The following is a 22,373-nucleotide window of genomic DNA, read 5'->3' on the forward strand; positions in this document are numbered from 1 at the left end:
TGTAAACATTTTTAAAAACATAATTCCACTTTGACGTTATGGGATATTGTGTGTAGGCCAGTGAAAAAATATCTAAATTCTATCTATTTTAAATTCAGGCTGTTACACAACAAAATGTGAATACTTTCTGAAGGTAGTGTATCATTTCATCGCCTCCCTTCCATTCTAACCAATTCCCTTCCCTGTCCCCCTCTCCATCCCCTCCCTTCAGAATGACCAGGGAGGTCAGAGGATGTTGGTGAATCGTTGGAGCTCCTTCCTAAAGACTCGTCTCATCTGCTCTGTGGCTGGACCCAACGGCATTGACACACACTTTGACGAGCTAGGTACAGATGTGTGTGTGTGTGTGTGTGTGTGTGTATGTGCGAAGGCAGGGGATACAGCTATAGTACTTTTACTCCCTCTCTCCCTCCCTCCTCCTCTCTCTCCCTCCCTCTCTGTCTCCCACTCTTTCTCTCTCTCTCCCTCTCTCTTTCTTCAAATTCAAATTCAGATTGCTTAATTGCCATGAAATACAATTTGTAGATATTGCCAAAGCAGTATAGTGGTACAGCATTTCAGTAAATACAGTACAATGCAATGGGGATAATGAAATACAGTCAATTTCATTAGTAATAATAATAGTACATATAATCATGTATACAGGTACAACACTACTGCTGTTGTACTGTGTAATCTTCAGTCGATACATTTAATAAAATAAAACGAAGATTATAAAAAATAAAAAGAAAGAATGGCTAATAAATAAACAACAAAATTTATATGGATAATGGTTACACTATGTTTTACTTGTAAGTTATATACAATAAATACTTCAAGGAATTAATGGTCATGGGATGTCCCTCAGGCTATGGCAATCATATACTCGGGCTCCCAAGTGGCGCAGCGGTCTAAGGCACTGCATCTCAGTGCTAGAGGCGTCACTACAAACCCTCTGATTCGATTCCAGGCTGTATCACAACTGGCTGTGATTGGGAGTCCCATAGGGCTGCGCACAATTGGCCCAGCGTTGACCGGATTTGGCCGGTGTAGGCCGTCATTGTAAATAAGAATTTGTTCTTAACTGACTTGCCTAGTTAAATAAAGGTACAAAAATAAAACCACTTGAGTGTTGCTTTAGCAGTATACTTAGGGTCATTGTCTTGCTGGAAGGTGAACCGCCGTCCCAGTCTCAAATCTCTGGAAGTCTGAAACAGGTTTCCCTCAAGAATTTCTCTGTATTTAGCGCCATCCAACATTCCTTCAATTCTGACCAGTTTCCCAGTCCCTGCCGATGAAAAACATCCCCAAAAGCATGATGCTGCCACCACCATGCTTCATTGTGGGGATGGTGTTCTCGGGGTGATAAGAGGTGTTGGGTTTGCGCCAGACATAGCGTTTTCCTTGATGGCCAAAAAGTTAAATTTTAGTCTCATCTGACCAGAGTACCTTCTTCCATATGTTTGTCTTTTGGCGAACACCAAACCTTTTGCTTAATTTTTTCTTTAAGCAATGGCTTTTTTTCTGGCCACTCTTCTGTAAAGCCCAGCTCTGTGGAGTGTACGGCTTAAAGTGGTCCTATGGACAGATACTCCAACCTCCGCTGTGGAGCTCCTTCAGGGTTATCTTTGGTCTCATTGTTGCCTCTCTGATTAATGCCCTCCTTGCCTGGTCCGTGAGTTTTGGTGGGCGGCCCTCTCTTGGCAGGTTTGTTGTGGTGCCATATTCTTTCAATTTTTTAATAATGGATTTAATGGTGCTCCGTGGGATATTCAAAGTTTCTGATATTTTTTTATAACCCAACCCTGATCTGTACTTCTCCACAACTTTGTCCCTGACCTGTTTGGAGAGCTCCTTGGTCTTCATGGTGCCGCTTGCTTGGTGGTGCCCCTTGCTTAGTGGTGTTGCAGACTCTGGGGCCTTTCAGAACAGGTGTATATATACTGAGATCATATGACACTTAAGATTGCACACAGGTGGACTTTATTTAACTAATTATGTGACTTCTGAAGGTAATTGGTTGCACCAGATCTTATTTAGGGGCTTCATAGCAAAGGGGGTGAATACACTTGCACGCACCACTTTTCCATTATTTATTTTTTTGAATTTTTTGAAACAAGTTATTTCTTTCATTTCACTTCACCAATTTGGACTATTTTGTGTATGTCCATTACATGAAATCCAAATAAAAATCAATTTAAATTACAGGTAGTAATGCAACAAAATAGGAAAGACGCCAAGGGGGATGAATACTTTTGCAAGGCACTGTACATATCGGGCAGTAATATTAGCGGTTTCTCCCTCACCTAGAATAATTCCCAGCTTTATGTTGTTAGTAAATGCACAGAAGTTGGGAATTAATTGAGATATTTTGGGAGTATTTCTCACAGTAGAGGAAAAAGTGCATCTCTGTCTCTACCTCCCCTGTCGGGCAGTGACCACATAGACGCTCCTCTTTGGGTAGCCATGTCTTTTCATGTCTCTCTTTTTCTATAGCCAATTGGTGGTCGCTGAGCCTGTATTCTGTCAGGATCTGTCTCTGTTTTGTATCTCTGACAGAGTAGAGATATTCTGCCAATTTGTATTCTCTTTTGAGGGCCAAATAGCAATTTAGTTTATTCTGTGTTTTTGTTTCATTTTCCCAATTTGTGAAATTGGAGGTTTTCATTTCTGTAACAATTTTATTGATTTCCCTGTGTGTTTGGATAATAGGGTTGTTTAGTGTTTTTAACAGCTGACATTGGGGACTATTTTCAGGGTTCAGCTCTTGGGTTTCCAGTGCTTTGAATTGTAAGGATGTTTTGGGGCTTAATTTCAAATGGTGCCAAAAATGTTGTGTAATTTTCTTTATATTTAAAATGAAAGGGAATCATCCGAGTTCCGCTCTGCTTGCATTATTTGGTGCTTTCTTTTGGACATTTAGGATAATTCTGCAGAATTCTGTATGTAGATTTTCTATTGTGTTTTTCTCCAAATGTTTATAAATGTAATTACAGGTTGGACCCCAAACCTCACTTCCATATAGTGCAATTGGTAAAATTACACAATTGGTAAAATTACAAAATTACACACAATTGATACAGGTTGTAATTTCTGGGCAGTGCAATGCTGTGTTGAAGTGTGTTGCACTGTCAGGGGCCCATCTGTAGGTTTTATTTTGATTAATCAGTGTACAGGGATCTGTTTGTGTGGTCTTGTGGAGAAGTCTTTTCAAAAGGACATTAATCTGACAGTGGTCAGACAATGGTGTCTGTGGTCTGACAGTGAATGCACAAATGGAGGAGGGGTCCAAGTCTGAGATTGCATAGTCAACAATACTGGTCCCAAGAGTTGAGCAGTAGGTGAACCTTCCCAAAGAATGCCCTCTAATCCTGCCATTAAGAAAATACAGGCCTAAACTCGACAGAGATGCACAAACTCCTTTCCATTTTTGTTCACTACCTGGTCAGGACTATTTATATTACTAGTGATGGGAATCGGGTATAAGGAGGGATGTCCAAACGTGGAAAAAGTAAAGGGTTCTGAATACTTTCCGAATGCACTGTATATGTCTCAACAGGAGGCTGGCTCTGCATATGTGAGCTGGCAGTGAGGCTGAGTTATTGTCTGGGCTGGGATACCTTCCTGTTGGCCACAATTTGTCCTACCCCTAGAGTACAGTCCAGTGCTGTGAAGTGAAGTGTTGGGCTGAGCTGAGCTGTGTCCAGCACCGCTGGGCTGAGCTGGGCTGGTTCGGGCACTGCTCGGCTGAACTGAGTTGGTTCTGGCTCCGCCGGGCTGAGCTTGTCTGGGTCTAGCGCCGCTGGGTTCGGACATGTTGGCAGGGGCTGGAGATGTCTGTGTCTGGCTCAACTGGGATGAAATTAGCCTCCTCTCTCTTCTTGGATAGCGGGGAGGTGGGAGGGCTCTGTTGGTGGGCTGGTATGATTGTGGAACTCTGCCTAACGTCCTTGGCAAAGATTCTGACTCCCTCATGGTCCAGGTGTACATGGTCGTACAAGTGCTTACATGTCAGGGTGTGGTGGTGAGAGATGCTGACATTTGGTAGTGAAGCACAGTCCATGGTGATTTTCTGGTTGACATTGTGGATCATTTGCCAGGAGAGATTTTTCCTTGGTAGGACGGTGGATATAATAATGTTTGTCCTTGGGAACAGGGTGTGTGCTTTCTCTGCCACCTTTCTCACTTCCTCAGCCACTCTTTCTCCTTTTGTGCGCAGGTCATTTGTCCCAGTATGTCTGATAAATTTGTCTGGATTTTCCAGCTTGGCTTGATAGAGCAGTTGCAGTGCACTGCCAGTAGTGGGACACCATAATTTAGCTGTCTGGTGTCTTGGGAATAGTCTCCTATCTTCCAGATACTTCCCTTTAGAGTCTATCAGAACTTCAGTTTTTGGAGGTCTCCTGGGTTGAACTGGATCCTGTCCCCTGTCCTCTGGAGGTGTGTTCAGCTGAACATGGTCAAACTGCTAATGGGTTTGGCAGGTCAGGGTAGACTGTGGCAGGCTGGGAGGTTGGCAGGTCAGGGTAGACTGTGGCAGGCTGGGAGGTTGGCAGGTCAGGGTAGACTGTGGCAGGCTGGGAGGTTGGCAGGTCAGGGTTGACACTAAGAAGCTGAGAGGCTTGTGAGGCAGATGGGGTGAAGGCTGCACTGGGCTCAGGGGTATCTGGGCTTCCACCAGGCTGATGGGGCTGCTCTGTTGGTGGCATGGTCAGAAGCTGCTGACGGAGGGCATCGATGTCCCTCTCTTTCTGCTAAAGTTCCACCTTTACCACACACAGCTCCTCTTGGAGGGCATCATTGGACTGTGTCATTTGTTCAGTGTTCTGTCTTAACTTCTATCTTAACTGTTCTATTGAAGCACGGCTCTCCTCCTGGAAATGCCTCAACTCTTTCATCAGTGTCTGGACAGTGTTACATTCTTGTTGTTTGCTCTCCCTAAATTCCATAATTTCCACTTCAAGTAATAATAATAATAATAATAATAATAATAATAATAATAATAATAATATGCCATTTAGCAGACGCTTTTATCCAAAGCGACTTACAGTCATGTGTGCATTATGGGACCCATCTCGTCCAAAAAGTTGACTCAAGTTTGCCAAAAAGCACCTGGATGATCATCAAGACTCTTGGAAGAACGTTCTATGGACAGATGATTCAAAAGTATAGCTTTTTGGACGACATGGTTCCAGTAATACCTGGCGAAAACCAAACTCTGAATTCCACAGTAAGAACATCATACCAAAGGTCAAGCATGGTGGTGGTGGTGTGATGGTTTGGGGATGCTTTGCTGCCTCAGGACCTGGACGACTTGCCTTAATAGAAGGAACCATGAATTCTGCTCTGTATCAGAGAATTCTACAGGAGAATGTCAGACCATCCGTCTGTGAGCTGAAGCTGAAGCGCAACTGGGTCATTCAGCAAGACAATGATCCAGAACACACAATCAAGTCTACATGAAAATTGCTAAAAAGCAACAAATTAGACGTTTTGGAATGGCCTAGTCAAAGTCCAGACCTAATCCCAATTGAGATGTTGTGGCAGGACTTGAAGCGAGCAGTTCATGCTTGAAAACCCACACGTCCCTGAGTTAAAGCAGTTCTGCATGGAAGAGTGGGCCAAAATTCCTCCACAGCGACGTGAGAGACTGATCAACAACTACAGGAAGCATTTGGTTGGAGTCATTGCAGCTAAAGGTGGCACAACCAGTTATTGAGTGTAAGGTGGCGATTACTTTTTCACACAGGGGAATTGGGTGTTGCGTAACTTTGTTTATGAAATAAATGAAATAAATATGTAATTGTTGTGTTATTTGTTCTCTTGTGTTCCCTTTATCTAATATTAGGTTTTGGTTGAAGATCTGATAACATTCAGTATCACAAATATGCAAAAGTAGAGAAAATTAGAAAGGGGGCAAATACTTTTTCATAGCACTGTAAATAATACTAGATATTAGGAGCGCATCATTTTACCTACTGGTTTTGGAACTCTCCTAAATAATAACATCTATTTCTTGTGTGTGTGTGTGTCATTTCAGAGGATATATTTGTGTTGAAGAACAAGGATGAGAAGAATCCAGAGATCTTTGGCCTCTTCAGCACTACAAGGTCAGCTTAGTCATGTTTTTCATGTTAACACCATTTACTGGTATGTTTACATTTTTACATTTTAGTCATTTAGCAGACGCTCTTATCCAGAGCGACTTACATGAGCAATTAGGGTTAAGTGCCTTGCTCAAGGGCACATCGACAGATTTTTCACCTAGTCGGCTCGGGGATTAGAACCAGCGACCTTTCGGTTACTGGCACAACGCTCTTAACCACTAAGCTACCTGCCGCCACTAAGCTAAGCTACCTGCCGCTCTGTTGAAATGAATATATCAAAATACATTTCTCTCCCCTCCATAGCGCTGTGTTCCAGGGCTATGCGGTGTGTGTGTACCACATGGATGATGTGCGAGCAGCGTTCAATGGCCAGTTTGCCCACCGTGAGAGACCAGAGCACTACTGGACCCCCTACGAAGGCCGGGTCCCCTACCCACGCCCCGGATCTGTGAGTCCTGTCCCAACAGCCACCCCTACAGCATCTACTGACTTATCAATATACCTGATTGGCTCTCCAAACATGATTAATAAGGGTCCAAGCACTGCATGGTTGGTGTAGCATAATAAGGTAGTTTAGGAATGTGCTTAAGAGATGCACCTCCATGACAGCAAACTCCATATATCCAAACTATACAATATATTTTTACAAGGTGATATTCAAGCAGCAGCATGTTACATTCACAATTTGAACATCCCACGGAGCACCATTAAATCCATTATAAAATAATGGAAAGAATATGGCACCACAACAAACCTGCCAGGAGAGGGCCACCCACCAAAACTCACGGACCAGGCAAGGAGGGCATTAATCAGAGAAGCAACAAAGAGACCAAAGATAACCCTGAAGGAGCTGCAAAGCTCCACAGCGGAGATTGGAGTATCTGTCATTAGGACCACTTTAAGCAGTACACTCCACAGTGCTGGGCTTTACGGAAGATTGGCCAGAAAAAAAGCCATTGCTTAAAGAAAAAAATAAGCAAACAAGTTTGGTGTTCGCCAAAAGCCATGTGGGAGACTCGCCAAACATATGGAAGAAGGTACTCTGGTCAGATGAGACTAAAATTGAGCTTTTTGGCCATCAAGGAAAACGCTGTGTCTGGCGCAAACCCAACACCTCTCATCACCCCGAGAACACCATTGGCTGTGGGGATGTTTTTAATCGACAGAGACTGGGAAATTTTGTCAAAATTGAAGGAATGATGGATGGCGCTAAATAAAGGGAAATTCTTGAGGGAAAACTGTTTCAGTCTTCCAGAGATTTGAGACTGGGGCGGAGGTTCACCATCCAGCAGGACAATGACCCTAAGCAGACTGCTAAAGCAACACTCAAGTGGTTTAAGGGGAAACATTTAAATGTTTTGGAATGGCCTAGTCAAAGCCCAGACCTCAATCCAATTGAGGACCTGTGGTATGACTTAAAGATTGCTGTACACCAGCGGAACCCATCCAACTTGAAGGAGCTGGAGCAGTTTTGCCTTGAAGAATGGGAAAAAAATCCCAGTGGCTAGATGTGCCAAGCTTATAGAGAAATACCCCAAGAGAATTGCAGCTGTAATTGCTGCAAAATGTGGCTCTACAAAGTATTGACTTTGGGGGGGTGAACAGTTATGCACACTCAAGTTTTCTGTTTTTTTTGGTGTTATTTCTTGTTTTATTCACCCAAAAATATATTTTGCATCTTCAAAGTGCATGTTGTACAGTGGGGAAAAAAGGTATTTAGTCAGCCACCAATTGTGCAAGTTCTCCCACTTAAAAAGATGAGAGAGGCCTGTATTTTCATCATAGGTACACGTCAACTATGACAGACAGAATGAGATTTTTTTTCTCCAGAAAATCACATTGTAGGATTTTTAATGAATGTATTTGCAAATTATGGTGGAAAATAAGTATTTGGTCAATAACAAAAGTTTCTCAATACTTTATTATATACCCTTTGTTGGCAATGACACAGGTCAAACGTTTTCTGTAAGTCTTCACAAGGTTTTCACACACTGTTGCTGGTATTTTGGCCCATTCCTCCATGCAGATCTCCTCTAGAGCAGTGATGTTTTGGGGCTGTCGCTGGGCAACACAGACTTTCAACTCCCTCCAAAGATTTTCTGTGGGGTTGAGATCAGGAGACTGGCTAGGCCACTCCAGGACCTTGAAATGCTTCTTACGAAGCCACTCCTTCGTTGCCCGGGCGGTGTGTTTGGGATCATTGTCATGCTGAAAGACCCAGCCACATTTCATCTTCAATGCCCTTGCTGATGGAAGGAGGTTTTCACTCAAAATCTCACGATACATGGCCCCATTCATTCTTTCCTTTACACTTATCAGTCGTCATTGTCCCTTTGCAGAAAAACAGCCCCAAAGCATGATGTTTCCACCCCCATGCTTCACAGTATGTATGGTGTTCTTTGGATGCAACCCAGCATTCTTTGTCCTCCAAACACGACGAGTTGAGTTTTTACCAAAAAGTTATATTTTGGTTTCATCTGACCATATGACATTCTCCCAATCCTCTTCTGGATCATCCAAATGCACTCTAGCAAACTTCAGACGGGCCTGGACATGTACTGGCTTAAGCAGGGGGACACGTCTTGCACTGCAGGATTTGAGTCCCTGGCGGCGTAGTGTGTTACTGATGGTAGGCTTTGTTACTTTGGTCCCAGCTCTCTGCAGGTCATTCACTAGGTCCCCCCGTGTGGTTCTGGGATTTTTGCTCACCGTTCTTGTGATCATTTTGACCCCACGGGGTGAGATCTTGCGTGGAGCCCCAGATCGAGGGAGATTATCAGTGGTCTTGTATGTCTTCCATTTCCTAATAATTGCTCCCACAGTTGATTTCTTCAAACCAAGCTGCTTACCTATTGCAGATTCAGTCTTCCCAGCCTGGTGCAGGTCTACAATTTTGTTTCTGGTGTCCTTTGACAGCTCTTTGGTCTTGGCCATAGTGGAGTTTGGAGTGTGACTGTTTGAGGTTGTGAACAGGTGTCTTTTATACTGATAACAAGTTCAAACAGGTGCCATTAATACAGGTAACGAGTGGAGGACAGAGGAGCCTCTTAAAGAAGAAGTTACAGGTCTGTGAGAGCCAGAAATCTTGCTTGTTTGTAGGTGACCAAATACTTATTTTCCACCATAATTTGCAAATAAATTCATTAAAAATCCTACAATGTGATTTTCTGGGGTTTTTTTCTCAATTTGTCTGTCATAGTTGACGTGTACCTATGATGAAAATTACAGGCCTCTCTCATCTTTTTAAGTGGGAGAACTTGCACAATTGGTGGCTGACTAAATACTTTTTTTCCCCACTGTATAAATCGAATGATAAAACCCCCATAAAAATCCATTTTAAATCTAGGTTGTAAGGCAACAAAATAGGAAAAATGCCAAGGGGCGTCAATACTTTCGCAAGTCACTGTAGCTTCCTAGTACATATGGAAATTAAAAAGGTTTATGAATGACTTTTTGGAGGGTTACTGCCAACATTATTCATATAAAAAATAGACATCAATATCAGACAGGCGCATCGGCCCTCAGAGCTTGTGGGAGTTTTGCGGGGGCTAGAGGGGTGTCCGGTACACCAGTGAATCATTGTAGTCTATGACAGTGTAATGCTATTTTCTTATTCCTCAATTTCTTCTCTTCCTCTCTTCCACTCTATTCCTCTCTCTCTCTCTCTCTCTCTTTCTCTCTCTCTCTCTCTCTCTCTCTCTCTCTCTCTCTCTCTCTCTCTCTCTCTCTCTCTCTCTCTCTCTCTCTCTCTCTCTCTCTCTCTCTGTCTGTCCCTTCTCCCTCTCCATCTCCTTCCCTTCCACTCGCTCCAGTGTGGCAGTAAGGTGAATGGTGGTGCGTTCTCAGGTTCTAAGGAGTTCCCTGATGAGGTTCTGCGATTCGTGCGTTCCCACCCCGTCATTTTCAGCCCGGTCCTCCCCCTCCACCGCAGACCAGTTCTACTGCAGACAGAGCCAGAGGGGAGGAGACTAACTCAGATCGCTGTGGACCGCGTCCAGGCCCAGGACGGACACTATCATGTTCTGTATATAGGAACAGGTACAGGTCCTGAAATTGTCCAGTGCTGTGTATTGTATCTTCAGGGTTGACACTCCCTCCACTGGGCATACAGTATCACTCACTATTCAAATTATAACATTCACTCAATCTGCCTTTCATGGGAATTTATTTAAAATATTTTGAACTCCAATGTTACAATTACAATCTACAGAGACAATATTAAGAGAGAGAGGTAATAACATCCCAAAACAAAGGCTTTGACTCTCTTCCATTTTGATTTCCTCTCTGAATGGGTGGTAGTATTGGTGAAGGTGTAATATTTACACTACCAGTCAAAAGTTCGGACACACCTACTCATTCAAGGGTTTTTCTTAATTTTTTACATTGTAGAATAATAGTGAAGACATCAAAACTATAAAATAACAGATATGGAATCATGTAGTAACCAAAAAAGTGTTCAACAAATCAAAATATATTTTATATTTGAGATTCTTCAAATAGCCACCCTTTGCCTTGATGAGAGCTTTGCACACTTTGGCATTCTCTCAACCAGCTTCATGAGGTAGTCAGCTGGAATGCATTTCAATTAACAGGTGTGCCTTCTTAAAAGTTAATTTGAGGAATTTCTTTCCTTCTTAATGCGTTTGAGCCAATCAGTGCTGTGACAAGGTATACAGAAGATAGCCCTATTTGGTAAAAGACCAAGTCCATATTATGGCAAGAACAGCTCAAATAAGCAAAGAGAAAGGACAGTCCATCATTACTTTAAGACATGAAGGACAGTCAATATGGAACACTTCAAGAACTTTGAACGTTTCTTCAAGTGCAGTCGCAAAAACCATCAAGCGCTATGATGAAACTGGCTCTCATGAGGACCGCCACAGGAATGGAAGACCCAGCTTTACCTCTGCTGCAGAGGATAAGTTCATTAGAGTTACCAGCCTCAGAAATTGCAGCCCAAATAAATGCTTCACAGAGTTCAAGTCACAGACACATCTCAACATCAACTTTTCAGAGGGGACTGTGTGAATCAGGCCTTCATGGTCAAATTGCTGCAAAGCAACCACTACTAAAGGACACCAATAAGAAGAAGAGACTTGCTTGGGACAAGAAACACGAGCAAATGACATTAGACCGATGGAAATTTGTCCAAATTTGCAATTTCTGGTTCCAACCGCCGTGTCTTTGTGAGACGCGATGTGGGTGAATGGATGATCTCTGCATGTGTAGTTCCCACCGTAAAGCATGGAGGAGGAGGTTTTATGGTGTTGGGGTGCTTTGCTTGTGACACTATCTGTGATTTATTTGGAATTCAAGGCACACTTAACCAGCATGGCTACCACAGCATTCTGCAGCAATAAGCTGGTTTGGGCTTAGTGGGACTATAATTTGTTTTTCAACAGGACAATGACCCAACACACCTACAGGCTGTGTAAGGGCGATTGTGCTAAGAAGGAGAGTGATGGAGTGCTGCATCAGATGACCTGGCCTCCACAATCCCCCGACCTCAACCCAATTGAGATGGTTTGGGATGAGTCGGACAGCAGAGTGAAGGAAAAGCAGCCAACAAGTGCTCAGCATATATGGGAACTCCTTCAAGACTGTTGGAAAAGCATTCCAGGTGAAGCTGGTTGAGAGAATGCCAAGAGTGTGCAAAGCTGGTGTTGAATGGAGCTGAAGGATGGGACTAATAACAACAACTAATAACAACAAGATAACTAGTGTAAGACATGATGTGTCCATAATAAGTATATAGGTTATATATTGTGAGCTTTTGTGAAAGAGCACAGTTAGAAAGATATGGCATATAGAAGCATACCAGATTGACATCATGAAAATGATCGGAGGAAGTTCAGGAGTAAAAACAAACTAAATATAATTATGTATATAGATGTATAAGCATGAAGTAGAGGCCTAATCATTGTTGTTCACTAGTTTACTCCAATTAGGGAGGGGATGGTGGGGTTGGTGTTGTAGAAACATTTGACTAGATAATTAACTCAAAAATATCTCTCAAGACATCAGAGCCTGTGAATTTAAGAATTTAGACTTTATTAAAAAAACAAAGCCGAGCCTTTTTCCAAAGAGACAAAGACTGTCCCTTTTTTCGCCAAGAGCTCAATTTTATAGCCACATGTACAAACATTCCTAACTTTTTTTTTAGTTCGTACCACCCTCTCATTCGATCATTCTATTGGCTGCGTGCCTAGGCCCCTTCTCAAAAGCCCCTTCTTAAAAAACTAATGTAAATGCAAACCAGATGTCTAGAACCCCATGGCCTCAGTTTAAAAACCCCTGTAAAATAACACATCATATTCTTAATGTCTATATTCATTATTTAAACATATATCTGGATTATAAAATATCAAACATGTTCATTCTGTTTCACCATTATCATTTCATAACACATTATAAAACATTTATCATTCATCATCCTCTCAGCCCCTGAGATTATGTGTATGTGGCCATGTGTCAGGTCATAAGGTCATAAGCATAAAGAAATGCAAACACTAGCTCCATTGTTACTTCTATCTCCACAGCCATCACGTCATTGACATTCCTAAACCAGCTGCAGGAGTTTTCATGAAAAACACATAATTATCTCTGCTCTATATTCAACTGGCTCTCAATCCATAAACACTCCAAGGCATATAGATTTTCAATTTTACAACATATCCATGCTTATTACTAATATTATTATTTGACCTTTGACCTTTCCCTACATTTACCTTCATGATACATAAAATAATACAACATATCCCCCCTTTGGGACATTATAATATTGTCCCATCAATACAAAGATTAATCACTCATATCACAAGTATTATAACAATCAAAATAATCAATATCCATATCTAATCAAGTAATTGCCATGTCAACATCACTAAGCATTAATATTATAAGTTATTCAGATCAGTCAGTCCACTTATAATTTATAATCATAATCAAATGAATTACCCAAAACAACTTAAAATGACAATTCTTAATTAGTCACCTTTGTTCCATCATTCAAGTTAAAATTCTCACCTTGGCACATATCGATACTGGCTGAATGTATATTTATATTATAATAATTCTAGCATTAACTTCCTCATAACAAGAATTACATCAGATCAGTACCCTAATGCATTGTCCAAATTACTATAAATTTAGTAGTGTATAATACCTCCTTAATCAACATACTACCTCAACTAACACTCCCTTCCTCTACCGGCACTCAATCTTCTGGCGTCTTCATTATTCTTCATTATTCATCATAGTTCATCTTGAATTACCCATAACAATGTCCCAATTCCAATGTCACACCTGAACCACCACACCTCCACCATCATCCTGTTTTGTCCATGTGCAAACCAGTATACCCAAACTAGGCCTTTGCATATACCTCTTTCCTCACATTCTTGAAAGAAAAAACAGAAAAGAAAAGGCATTTGATTGCTTTGATTTGATGTTGGATTCAGGGCAGAGGTGGGTCAGACAGGAACCTCTTCAACGCCTTTGTTGTTCCTCTTCAGCCGAGTAGAGGATTTTTGGTTTTTATTGAGGTTTACACCGTTCTGAGCCAATTGATCTCTGCAATGCATTACGACACCATCCGTTGTAACCTCAGGAAAGGACAGATCATAACAGTTCAGTTGAGTTAATTTCCAATTCAAAACATCCCTAGTAACATCGTCTACATGACAAATCATTATGTTTCACATTCTCCCTTGAATTCTTCCAAACTATATAACCCAATTGTTTTATTGTAACATTCCTATATTTTTTCTCATACTCTATTTGACATTAATCTAGTGTTTCCCTTTCTTTGTTCCTATTCTAACACTTGCTTATACTTCTCTCTTCTAATAACACTTTCCCCTGGAAATCTAACACCAATACTACATCAAATTGTTTATCTAAATCTTGGACTGTTCTCCTTATGTCTATGATTCACCTGTCTCTTTCTTTCATTATCTTAAGGTCACACTACCCCATGTGACTTCCCCATACCTCTTTGTGCTGGTTTCTCACACACCAATAATATTTTAACCCTTGTATTTTAATAGTGATCCCTTCCTGTATTTTTAGTTATGGTTCCTGCCTGTGCAAGAATCTACATTCTACTCCTGTCTATATCCCTTCTATGTCTTGTTCTTCTGCTCTTTATTATTATTATCAGTACTCCATTCCCCTTATTCTCAGGTAACTAGTCAAGTACATAGAAATCAATGATAAGGATATCTGGTGCATCTTGGAGATCTGGAATCTCTCAATCATCAGTTCCCTCACTCTGGTACAATGGTTAAGATGATACCCAATACTCCCCTCTATCAGTACCATCGTTGGTATAACCTGGACAACAATATGTAGGTCACTTCTGTTGTTAACCTTCCCCCCATCACTAGGATCTCCGGATCAGCCAAAGTCCCTCTCAATCTATCGACATCGGTCTGTGAAAAGTGTCCTTCTATCAGCCTTCTCATAGAGAAGCTCAGAGTTACTGCTGCAAAGACACAAGCACAGACACACACAAAAACAACAATGCTACCCAATGGCTGAGGTTGGAACACTCCTATAGTGGAAAACATTAATCTTAGTATCTGTCTCCACCAGTTTTACCATCATTAAGGCAGCCAACAACACCTGGTACAAGCCCCCCCACATAGGGTCTTTCCAGCTCTTTCTTCTGTAGTCTTTTGCCATCACATAGTCTCCAGGGCACAGAAAATACTCAGATTATCCTACTCAGTTGGACATAGCTATCTTCACCCATGAAAATAAAATCTTAAGAACATTGTTAGGTTAGGTGAGACACAGTATGCTACTCATGTCCTCTCATCCGTCAAGAGAAGCCTTGAGATTATGAAGCACACCTGCTTCCAGCTTGTTGTAGTCCACTTATCTCATAGACAGACCACCTCTACACCATGCCTCCTATCACAAAAACAAAAATGATTTAACCTATCACAAAAACAAAAATGATTTAACCTATCACAAAAACAAAAATGATTTAACCTAACCCATAACACATTATTACTACTGCTCACATCCTTAATACACCCTGCATATTTCCCCACAAAACCATAATAAACCATTAAAACCTCTAATAAACCATTAAAACCTCTGTAATCCCAACTTCCCCCCTTGGACACATACATCACATCGTGATTCATGTGTACAAAAAACAAAACAAAACAATATTGCTTATCAAACCTAAAATAATAACTAACCTTAAAATGACAACCCTTGAGCATATCTTTACTTAACTGTATTCCATAACACTATTCAATGAATACTTCTCATTCAGGACTAACTCTCTCACTACATCCTTGTCCTGTTTAGACTCATTTATATATAGGATTTTTCCAATTTGTAAACTTCTTCACAATTATCCTTATTTTATCTAACCCCTTAATTCAGCATGCCTCTAGAATTCATAGTGCAGGTGATCAGGTCACACTATAAAGCCAGGACAGATTTCAGAGGTCATTGAAATCATTCAATTAATTGTTTCATCCTATAGTATACTACTTCTAACAACCATCAAAACCTTTCATAACTGTTGTAATTCCTTATTACAGCTCTTTTCAAAATAAATCACACATATTTACTTATCCCTCAGTAAATAAAACCCAAATTACATGTGTATGCCCCTTTAAGATATTTCACTTCCATCCTGTCAAAAAACCCCAAATAGAAATAAAAATCCTATACAACTAACCATTTCATACTAAGTAGTTTGTTTGTGGTTATTTGAACACCATATAGTAAAACAATAAACAAACAAAAATGGCCAGGCCTTATTTATTTTTGTAGCTCCCTATGACAACCTAAGAATAAAACTACTTAATTTTACTAACTAGTTCCACCCTAGCCTACAGACTTTTCTAACCTCCCAATAAAGAAATCCCCATGTTCCTGGAAGAGAAAGTATACATGTCGTTAACATATAATCATCAATCCAAAGATAGTAATTACACACCAAACATCATACATATATCCCCAGTCCTATCTCATCAACAATCATTAACCCCAGCATCGATTTTAAAATTGTTTGATACGTCGTGTCCTACTTTACCCCTAACCTAATATTATAGGAGACTCTCATCAATTCTTAAAAGAAAACTCCCATTTAGAAGATACTAGATAATAACCCATTTTATTAAGTTAACTCCACCTTCCACTATAAACCTATAACCCCTTTTTAATAATTTAAACGTCGCAAACTGTTGCATCGATGTTTTCTTTTTTTCCCCAAATATAAACTTATTGTTTCATAATCCAAAACCCATAAAAAGATGTCTACTTAATTCATCAAGTCAACAGCAACAACTACCTCCCAAGGTTCAACGTACTATAAACAATTCATCGTTATCTGAAGTAATAAAACATCATCATAACTCACTGCTGTTTAAACAAACTATATAATGTCATAATAAAATGATCAATTATCAAATAGCGTTCCTTATTCAACTATCGAGACATGTTCTTCATTAGTTAATCGTCTCCACAAAGCAATACTACCTAATAACATATTCTCATTCTCCTAAATATAAATCAATAAAACATCAAATTCACCAATATGCTATTTCAATTACTATGTTATCCTATTCGACATAGATTGGTAGGACAACATCTTTCCTATAATGTTATCAATGAAACCAGTAATTCACATCAATAACATCAATGTAAAAGATTTGCTTTCTGTCCCTCACTGGATTCGAACCAGGGACCCTCTGCACACATTGACAACTTTCACCATAAAAGTACCGTTACCCGGCGCTCCACCAGTGCCACACAATTAAACCATCACCCCGCCATTACAGAATGAATTACTATCCTTGCTAAGTAAGCTACAAGTAACACCAAACACTTGCTGTAGTTCACCATCATATATTTAAATAATCAATTTATCACAATCCAATGTATCTATAGACATATCCCACTATAGCCATTTGTTTAATCTAGCAAAACCTTATTCAATGACTACCACGTACTCTCCTCTCCATACATTAAACATTTTAGCAGATGCTCTTTTTCCAAACGACTCTCCATTCGTGAGCTCATACCTTTCTATACTTATACTACCCCCCTTGGGAATCGAACACCCAACCCTGGCGTTGCAAGCACCGTGCTCTACCAACTGAGCTACAGCGGACCACAGATGAGCGTATAGTGCCCTTTTTCTGATAATGTTATAATTGTAGCCTATTGCATTACTTTTGTTTAAAACATAAGTTTGTTTATTCAACAAATCCACAACCCACTATAACTTGATGCTATTCCCTCAGCATAAAAGCCAAAGCTCCTTGCATCCCCTAGTTCACGTAATGAAAATACATTATCATTCTACAATTCACCAACTATTCGCATATACCACTGGTGACGCAAACCATAGAATAAAGTAATAACAATTAGAATTTTGTCAAATAGATGTTTTCCATTCAACTATTCAAACTTTCTTTAAATAACTATTTCAGCTCGATACAGTCAAACAAGTATGACTCTCTTTTTACGGAAACTAATTCATGGCATTAGTAAAATCTATTCACATCCCAACAATAGCTAAACTATACTTAGAAAACCTAGACTCTGTTCAGCGATGCAGAATCCATGCTTTATCGAAATGACAAGTTAATCCTCTTTTATTCCAATGATAATAGTCAGTAGTTTTAGTATCTGGCACATACTACACTTTTTCAGAAAATAGCTTTGAAGGACACAGATCTCACACGCTCAACGTAATCAACTTAGCAGTCAACAAGTCAAACCCCACATTCATTGATTTGGAAACAGATTTAACAACCAACCAATTTAATTATATATCTGCTTCTGAAATAATATATAGTTTATTATTATGCTTAATTCTACCACATGTCCTATGTACTCTCTCCCATTTCCACATCCGTCTACGTGTTTGAACAAGTCAACACCTATAATTTTATTATTTTCGTAGTCAATTTATCATAATACTGCATTACCTCTAAAGTTTCTAAATATATCGTCCGAAACATACTCTAACAGATGTATCAAAATACAATGCATAGACGTCATATGACCACACCAATAAACGTGACCTGTTCCTCCAACAGGATTTATTCTACCCCTCCTAGTAACGTGAATTTTCTACACTCAGTTGGTCAATGAATATCCACGCACCATTTATTCTTCTCTTTCCTAAGTGAGATTGGGCACCCCCTTTCTCCATCAGACAGAAGCTTCAAACAACCTCAAATAGATTTCCTTTCCTTACAGAAAGGCTATCTACTTGCAGGATTTAATATTATATTCTCACTCACACAGATGAGCAGCCACTTGTGCCCAAATGAATCAGACAGTTGAATGACTCACAGCCGCACAAGCAACCCATTCACCATACGAGATGAGCAGACCTACTCTATATATAACACTTTATCAAAATTTGGAAGCCCTTGTAGCTATTTAACCCGTTCACCTACTCAGGATGACCTAACTTTTTTACCTGATAGACCCTACATAATATTGACATCATCACAACACAGGATGATTCACTACTTACCCGTACAGACCTCTAACAAAGAATTTATCATCAGAGCGGTATCCGTAAGTAATCTTGTCTGTTCAGGCCAATGGAATGCTAATTTATAGCCCCCAAAGCGGTATCCACAAGATTTCTATTTATACTACACTTTCCTAAGTGACCTGTCAATTCTGCCCTAATTTTTCTGTTACACTTCCTCAACACAGAAAAAGAAGCGGTATTACCCAGGATTTCTGCCTACCTATGCAGTCCTCAAGACGATTAACGTCTAAAGCGGTATCTGCAGGACTTAACATGTTATTGTCTGATCGCTCAACCAGCCGTACAACCACCCATCTCGAAATGACCCAGACAGAGCAATCAGCAAGATGAATCAACTGAATCAAATGAATCAAATCAATTGAACAGACGGTTCAGACAAACAACAGCGACATGTATTCTTAAATTCAAAAGCTCATAGTGTCTAACTTTCTGGTTCTTAAATTTGGAGAGACCTACTTGGTATTTCTTTAGATGTTGCCGAGCCCCGGATCGGACCACACAAACTTTATACTATTTTAGTAAGAACTTCTTACCTTTTTAAAAAGCGGCCGCTTTTGTTTGTATGGTCCCGTCCAAGCCGTTTCACAACTGCAAATACATACCGTCACTGATCCCTATCAAGTCCCTTCGTGGTCGCCAATTATGTTGTAGAAACATTTGACTAGATAATTAACTCAAAAATATCTCTCAAGACATCAGAGCCTGTGAATTTAAGAATTTAGACTTTATTAAAAAAACAAAGCCGAGCCTTTTTCCAAAGAGACAAAGACTGTCCCTTTTTCGCCAAGAGCTCAATTTTATAGCCACATGTACAAACATTCCTAACTTTTTTTTAGTTCGTACCACCCTCTCATTCGATCATTCTATTGGCTGCGTGCCTAGGCCCCTTCTCAAAAGCCCCTTCTTAAAAAACTAATGTAAATGCAAACCAGATGTCTAGAACCCCATGGCCTCAGTTTAAAAACCCCTGTAAAATAACACATCATATTCTTAATGTCTATATTCATTATTTAAACATATATCTGGATTATAAAATATCAAACATGTTCATTCTGTTTCACCATTATCATTTCATAACACATTATAAAACATTTATCATTCATCATCCTCTCAGCCCCTGAGATTATGTGTATGTGGCCATGTGTCAGGTCATAAGGTCATAAGCATAAAGAAATGCAAACACTAGTTCCATTGTTACTTCTATCTCCACAGCCATCACGTCATTGACATTCCTAAACCAGCTGCAGGAGTTTTCATGAAAAACACATAATTATCTCTGCTCTATATTCAACTGGCTCTCAATCCATAAACACTCCAAGGCATATAGATTTTCAATTTTACAACATATCCATGCTTATTACTAATATTATTATTTGACCTTTGACCTTTCCCTACATTTACCTTCATGATACATAAAATAATACAACATTGGAAAGTAATAAAGGGATATATATATTTTTAAAGGATATGTATGTATGAATATATGTATGTATGTGTATATATATATGTGTATGTATGTGTATATATATATATATATATATGTATATATATATGCGAGAGAAAAAAAACATATGGGGGATTGGAAGTGATGCAGACAATTACATTGATGGAAGTTACAATCTATCTGCAATATTAAAGCTGATCTACCCCCTAAAAAAAAAAAAAAAAAAAAAAAAGAGTGTGCAAAGCTGTCATCAAGGCAAAGGGTGGCTATTTGAAGAATCTCAAATATAAAATATATTTGCATTTGTTTAACACTTTTTGGGTTACTACATGATTCCATATGTGTTATTTCATAGTTTTGATGTCTTCACTATTATTCTACAATGTAGAAAATAGTAAAAATAAAGAAAAACCCTTGAATGAGTAGGTGTGTCCAAACTTTTGACGGGTACTGTACATCAGATAATACTCTCTCCCGTAGACGACTCTGTTGTGTTGAAGGTTATCACCATCTACAACAAAGACACAGACACCATAGAGGAAGTGCTACTGGAGGAACTGCAGGTGTTCAAGGTACTGTTGTTACTCAGCGCCACTATGTGGCAAACAATAGTCATTGCACACATAAAGAAGATTGGCACTCAACAATTTGATTTAATTGTGGAAGTTCAGAAATGTTTTTATTTTTCTTCTTTAGGTCCCTTTTCCAATAACTGAGATCATCATATCAGCTAAACGGGTATGAAAACGATGTATTGTCTTAAAATGTTTCATTAATAACATCATTATTCATATAATTTTTTTGTGTGGTTGTTTAAAACTGCAGTACCTTAATCTAGCCACAAGATCACAGTGTATTGACATCTGAATGTGCGGGAATGTAATGCATTTTATGTTCTCGATATCACAGGAGGCTGCTGAGGGGAGAACGGCTCATAATAATGGCTGGAACGGAGCAAATGGAATGGCATCAAACACCTGGAAACCATGTGTTTGATGTATTTGATACCATTCCACTGATTCCGCTCCAGTCATTTCCACAAGCCTGTTCTCCCCAATTAAGGTGCCACCAACCTCCTGTGCTTGATATATACTCCAATGTGTACCTCCATTAATTTCTGTCCCTGTTTTGTTGTTTCCATAGCAACAGCTATATGTGGGTTCTGAGATGGGTGTGGCTCAGGTGAGGCTCCATCAGTGTGACCTGTATGGGTCTGAGTGTGCCGACTGTTGCCTAGCGAGGGACCCTTACTGCGCCTGGGATGGAATCACCTGCTCACGATACTACCCTGCTGGGGTCTACACCAAGAGGTGAGACACACACACACACACACACATGCAGGCACACAGGCATGTACAGTCACACACAGACACATGCACATGTGCACACGCACACAGAGGTGCAGAGGCATCACATATCACTCATTAGCACCTCATCCAGCACCTCTATCCTCCTTAATCCCTCTCTGTCCTTATCTCACTCTCTCAAATGCCCATCTAACACCCTCCTCCCTTACCCCTCTCTCTCAGTAGACGATTCAGGAGACAGGATGTTCGCCATGGCAACGCTGTACAGCTGTGCAACGGGCTGCAGATTGATGGTCAGTCTGTGTTTTTTTTCCTACATTATCAGGACCCCAAAGTCCTAACATTTCAGCTGAAAGTCCAGAAAAGGTAGGAAAACATGTTTATTTTTTTTATGGTCAGGACTTTTTTCAGGACCTGAATTTGTTCAAATGCTATTTTAAGCTTAAGGGTTAGATTGAGGGTTTTGGGGTTAAGGTTAGGGTTAGGGTTATGTTTACGGTTAGGGTTTTTGGGGTTAGGGTTAGGGTTAGGGTTAGGGTTAGGGTTAGGGTTAGGGTTAGGGTTAGGTTTAGGTTAAGGGTTAAGGTTAGGGTTAGTTTTAGGGTTAGGTTTAGTGTTGAGGGTTAGGGAAAATAGGATTTGTAATGGTCAAACATTTTTACATTCCAAAAAGTCCTGACATTTCATGTGTGTGTGTGTGTGTGCGTGAAGCTGTCCAATCTGAGATTCACCTCCTATGATGTGTGTTTCATGCAGCTTACAATTTTGAAGCTCAGGTCCAATAAAGCATTTAGCTGTGGATAATAATAGAATGTGATTACACCTTGACCAATGGACTTTGGCCTGGCTGGGGTGACATAAAGGTCACTGTGTGTGTGTGTGTGTGTGTGTGTGTGTGTGTGTGTGTGTGTGTGTGTGTGCGTGCGTGCGTGCGTGCGTGCGTGCGTGCGTGCGTGCGTGTATGTAGAGAAGCTTTTTGTGACAGGCAAGAG

At 40.2% G+C, this 22,373-nt stretch overlaps 1 protein-coding gene across 2 annotated transcripts in view; it reads left to right on the forward strand.

Moving 5' to 3' along the window:
* LOC121531950 (semaphorin-3E-like) overlaps positions 1-22,373 on the forward strand; it is an 80,986-nt gene that overhangs the window by 56,851 nt on the left and 1,762 nt on the right. Inside the window, exons 8-15 of one of the 2 annotated variants that reach the window (XM_041837537.2) lie at positions 212-326; positions 6,020-6,089; positions 6,390-6,534; positions 9,899-10,124; positions 20,555-20,646; positions 20,771-20,812; positions 21,218-21,384; positions 21,604-21,674. In XM_041837537.2, coding sequence (XP_041693471.1) covers positions 212-326; positions 6,020-6,089; positions 6,390-6,534; positions 9,899-10,124; positions 20,555-20,646; positions 20,771-20,812; positions 21,218-21,384; positions 21,604-21,674 — 928 coding nt within the window. The remainder of the gene's footprint in view (positions 1-211; positions 327-6,019; positions 6,090-6,389; positions 6,535-9,898; positions 10,125-20,554; positions 20,647-20,770; positions 20,813-21,217; positions 21,385-21,603; positions 21,675-22,373) is intronic. The other variant, XM_041837538.2, reaches the window with a different exon arrangement.

The sequence above is a fragment of the Coregonus clupeaformis genome, chromosome 19 (genome assembly GCF_020615455.1).
Source record: "Coregonus clupeaformis isolate EN_2021a chromosome 19, ASM2061545v1, whole genome shotgun sequence".
Lineage (NCBI taxonomy): Eukaryota > Metazoa > Chordata > Actinopteri > Salmoniformes > Salmonidae > Coregonus > Coregonus clupeaformis.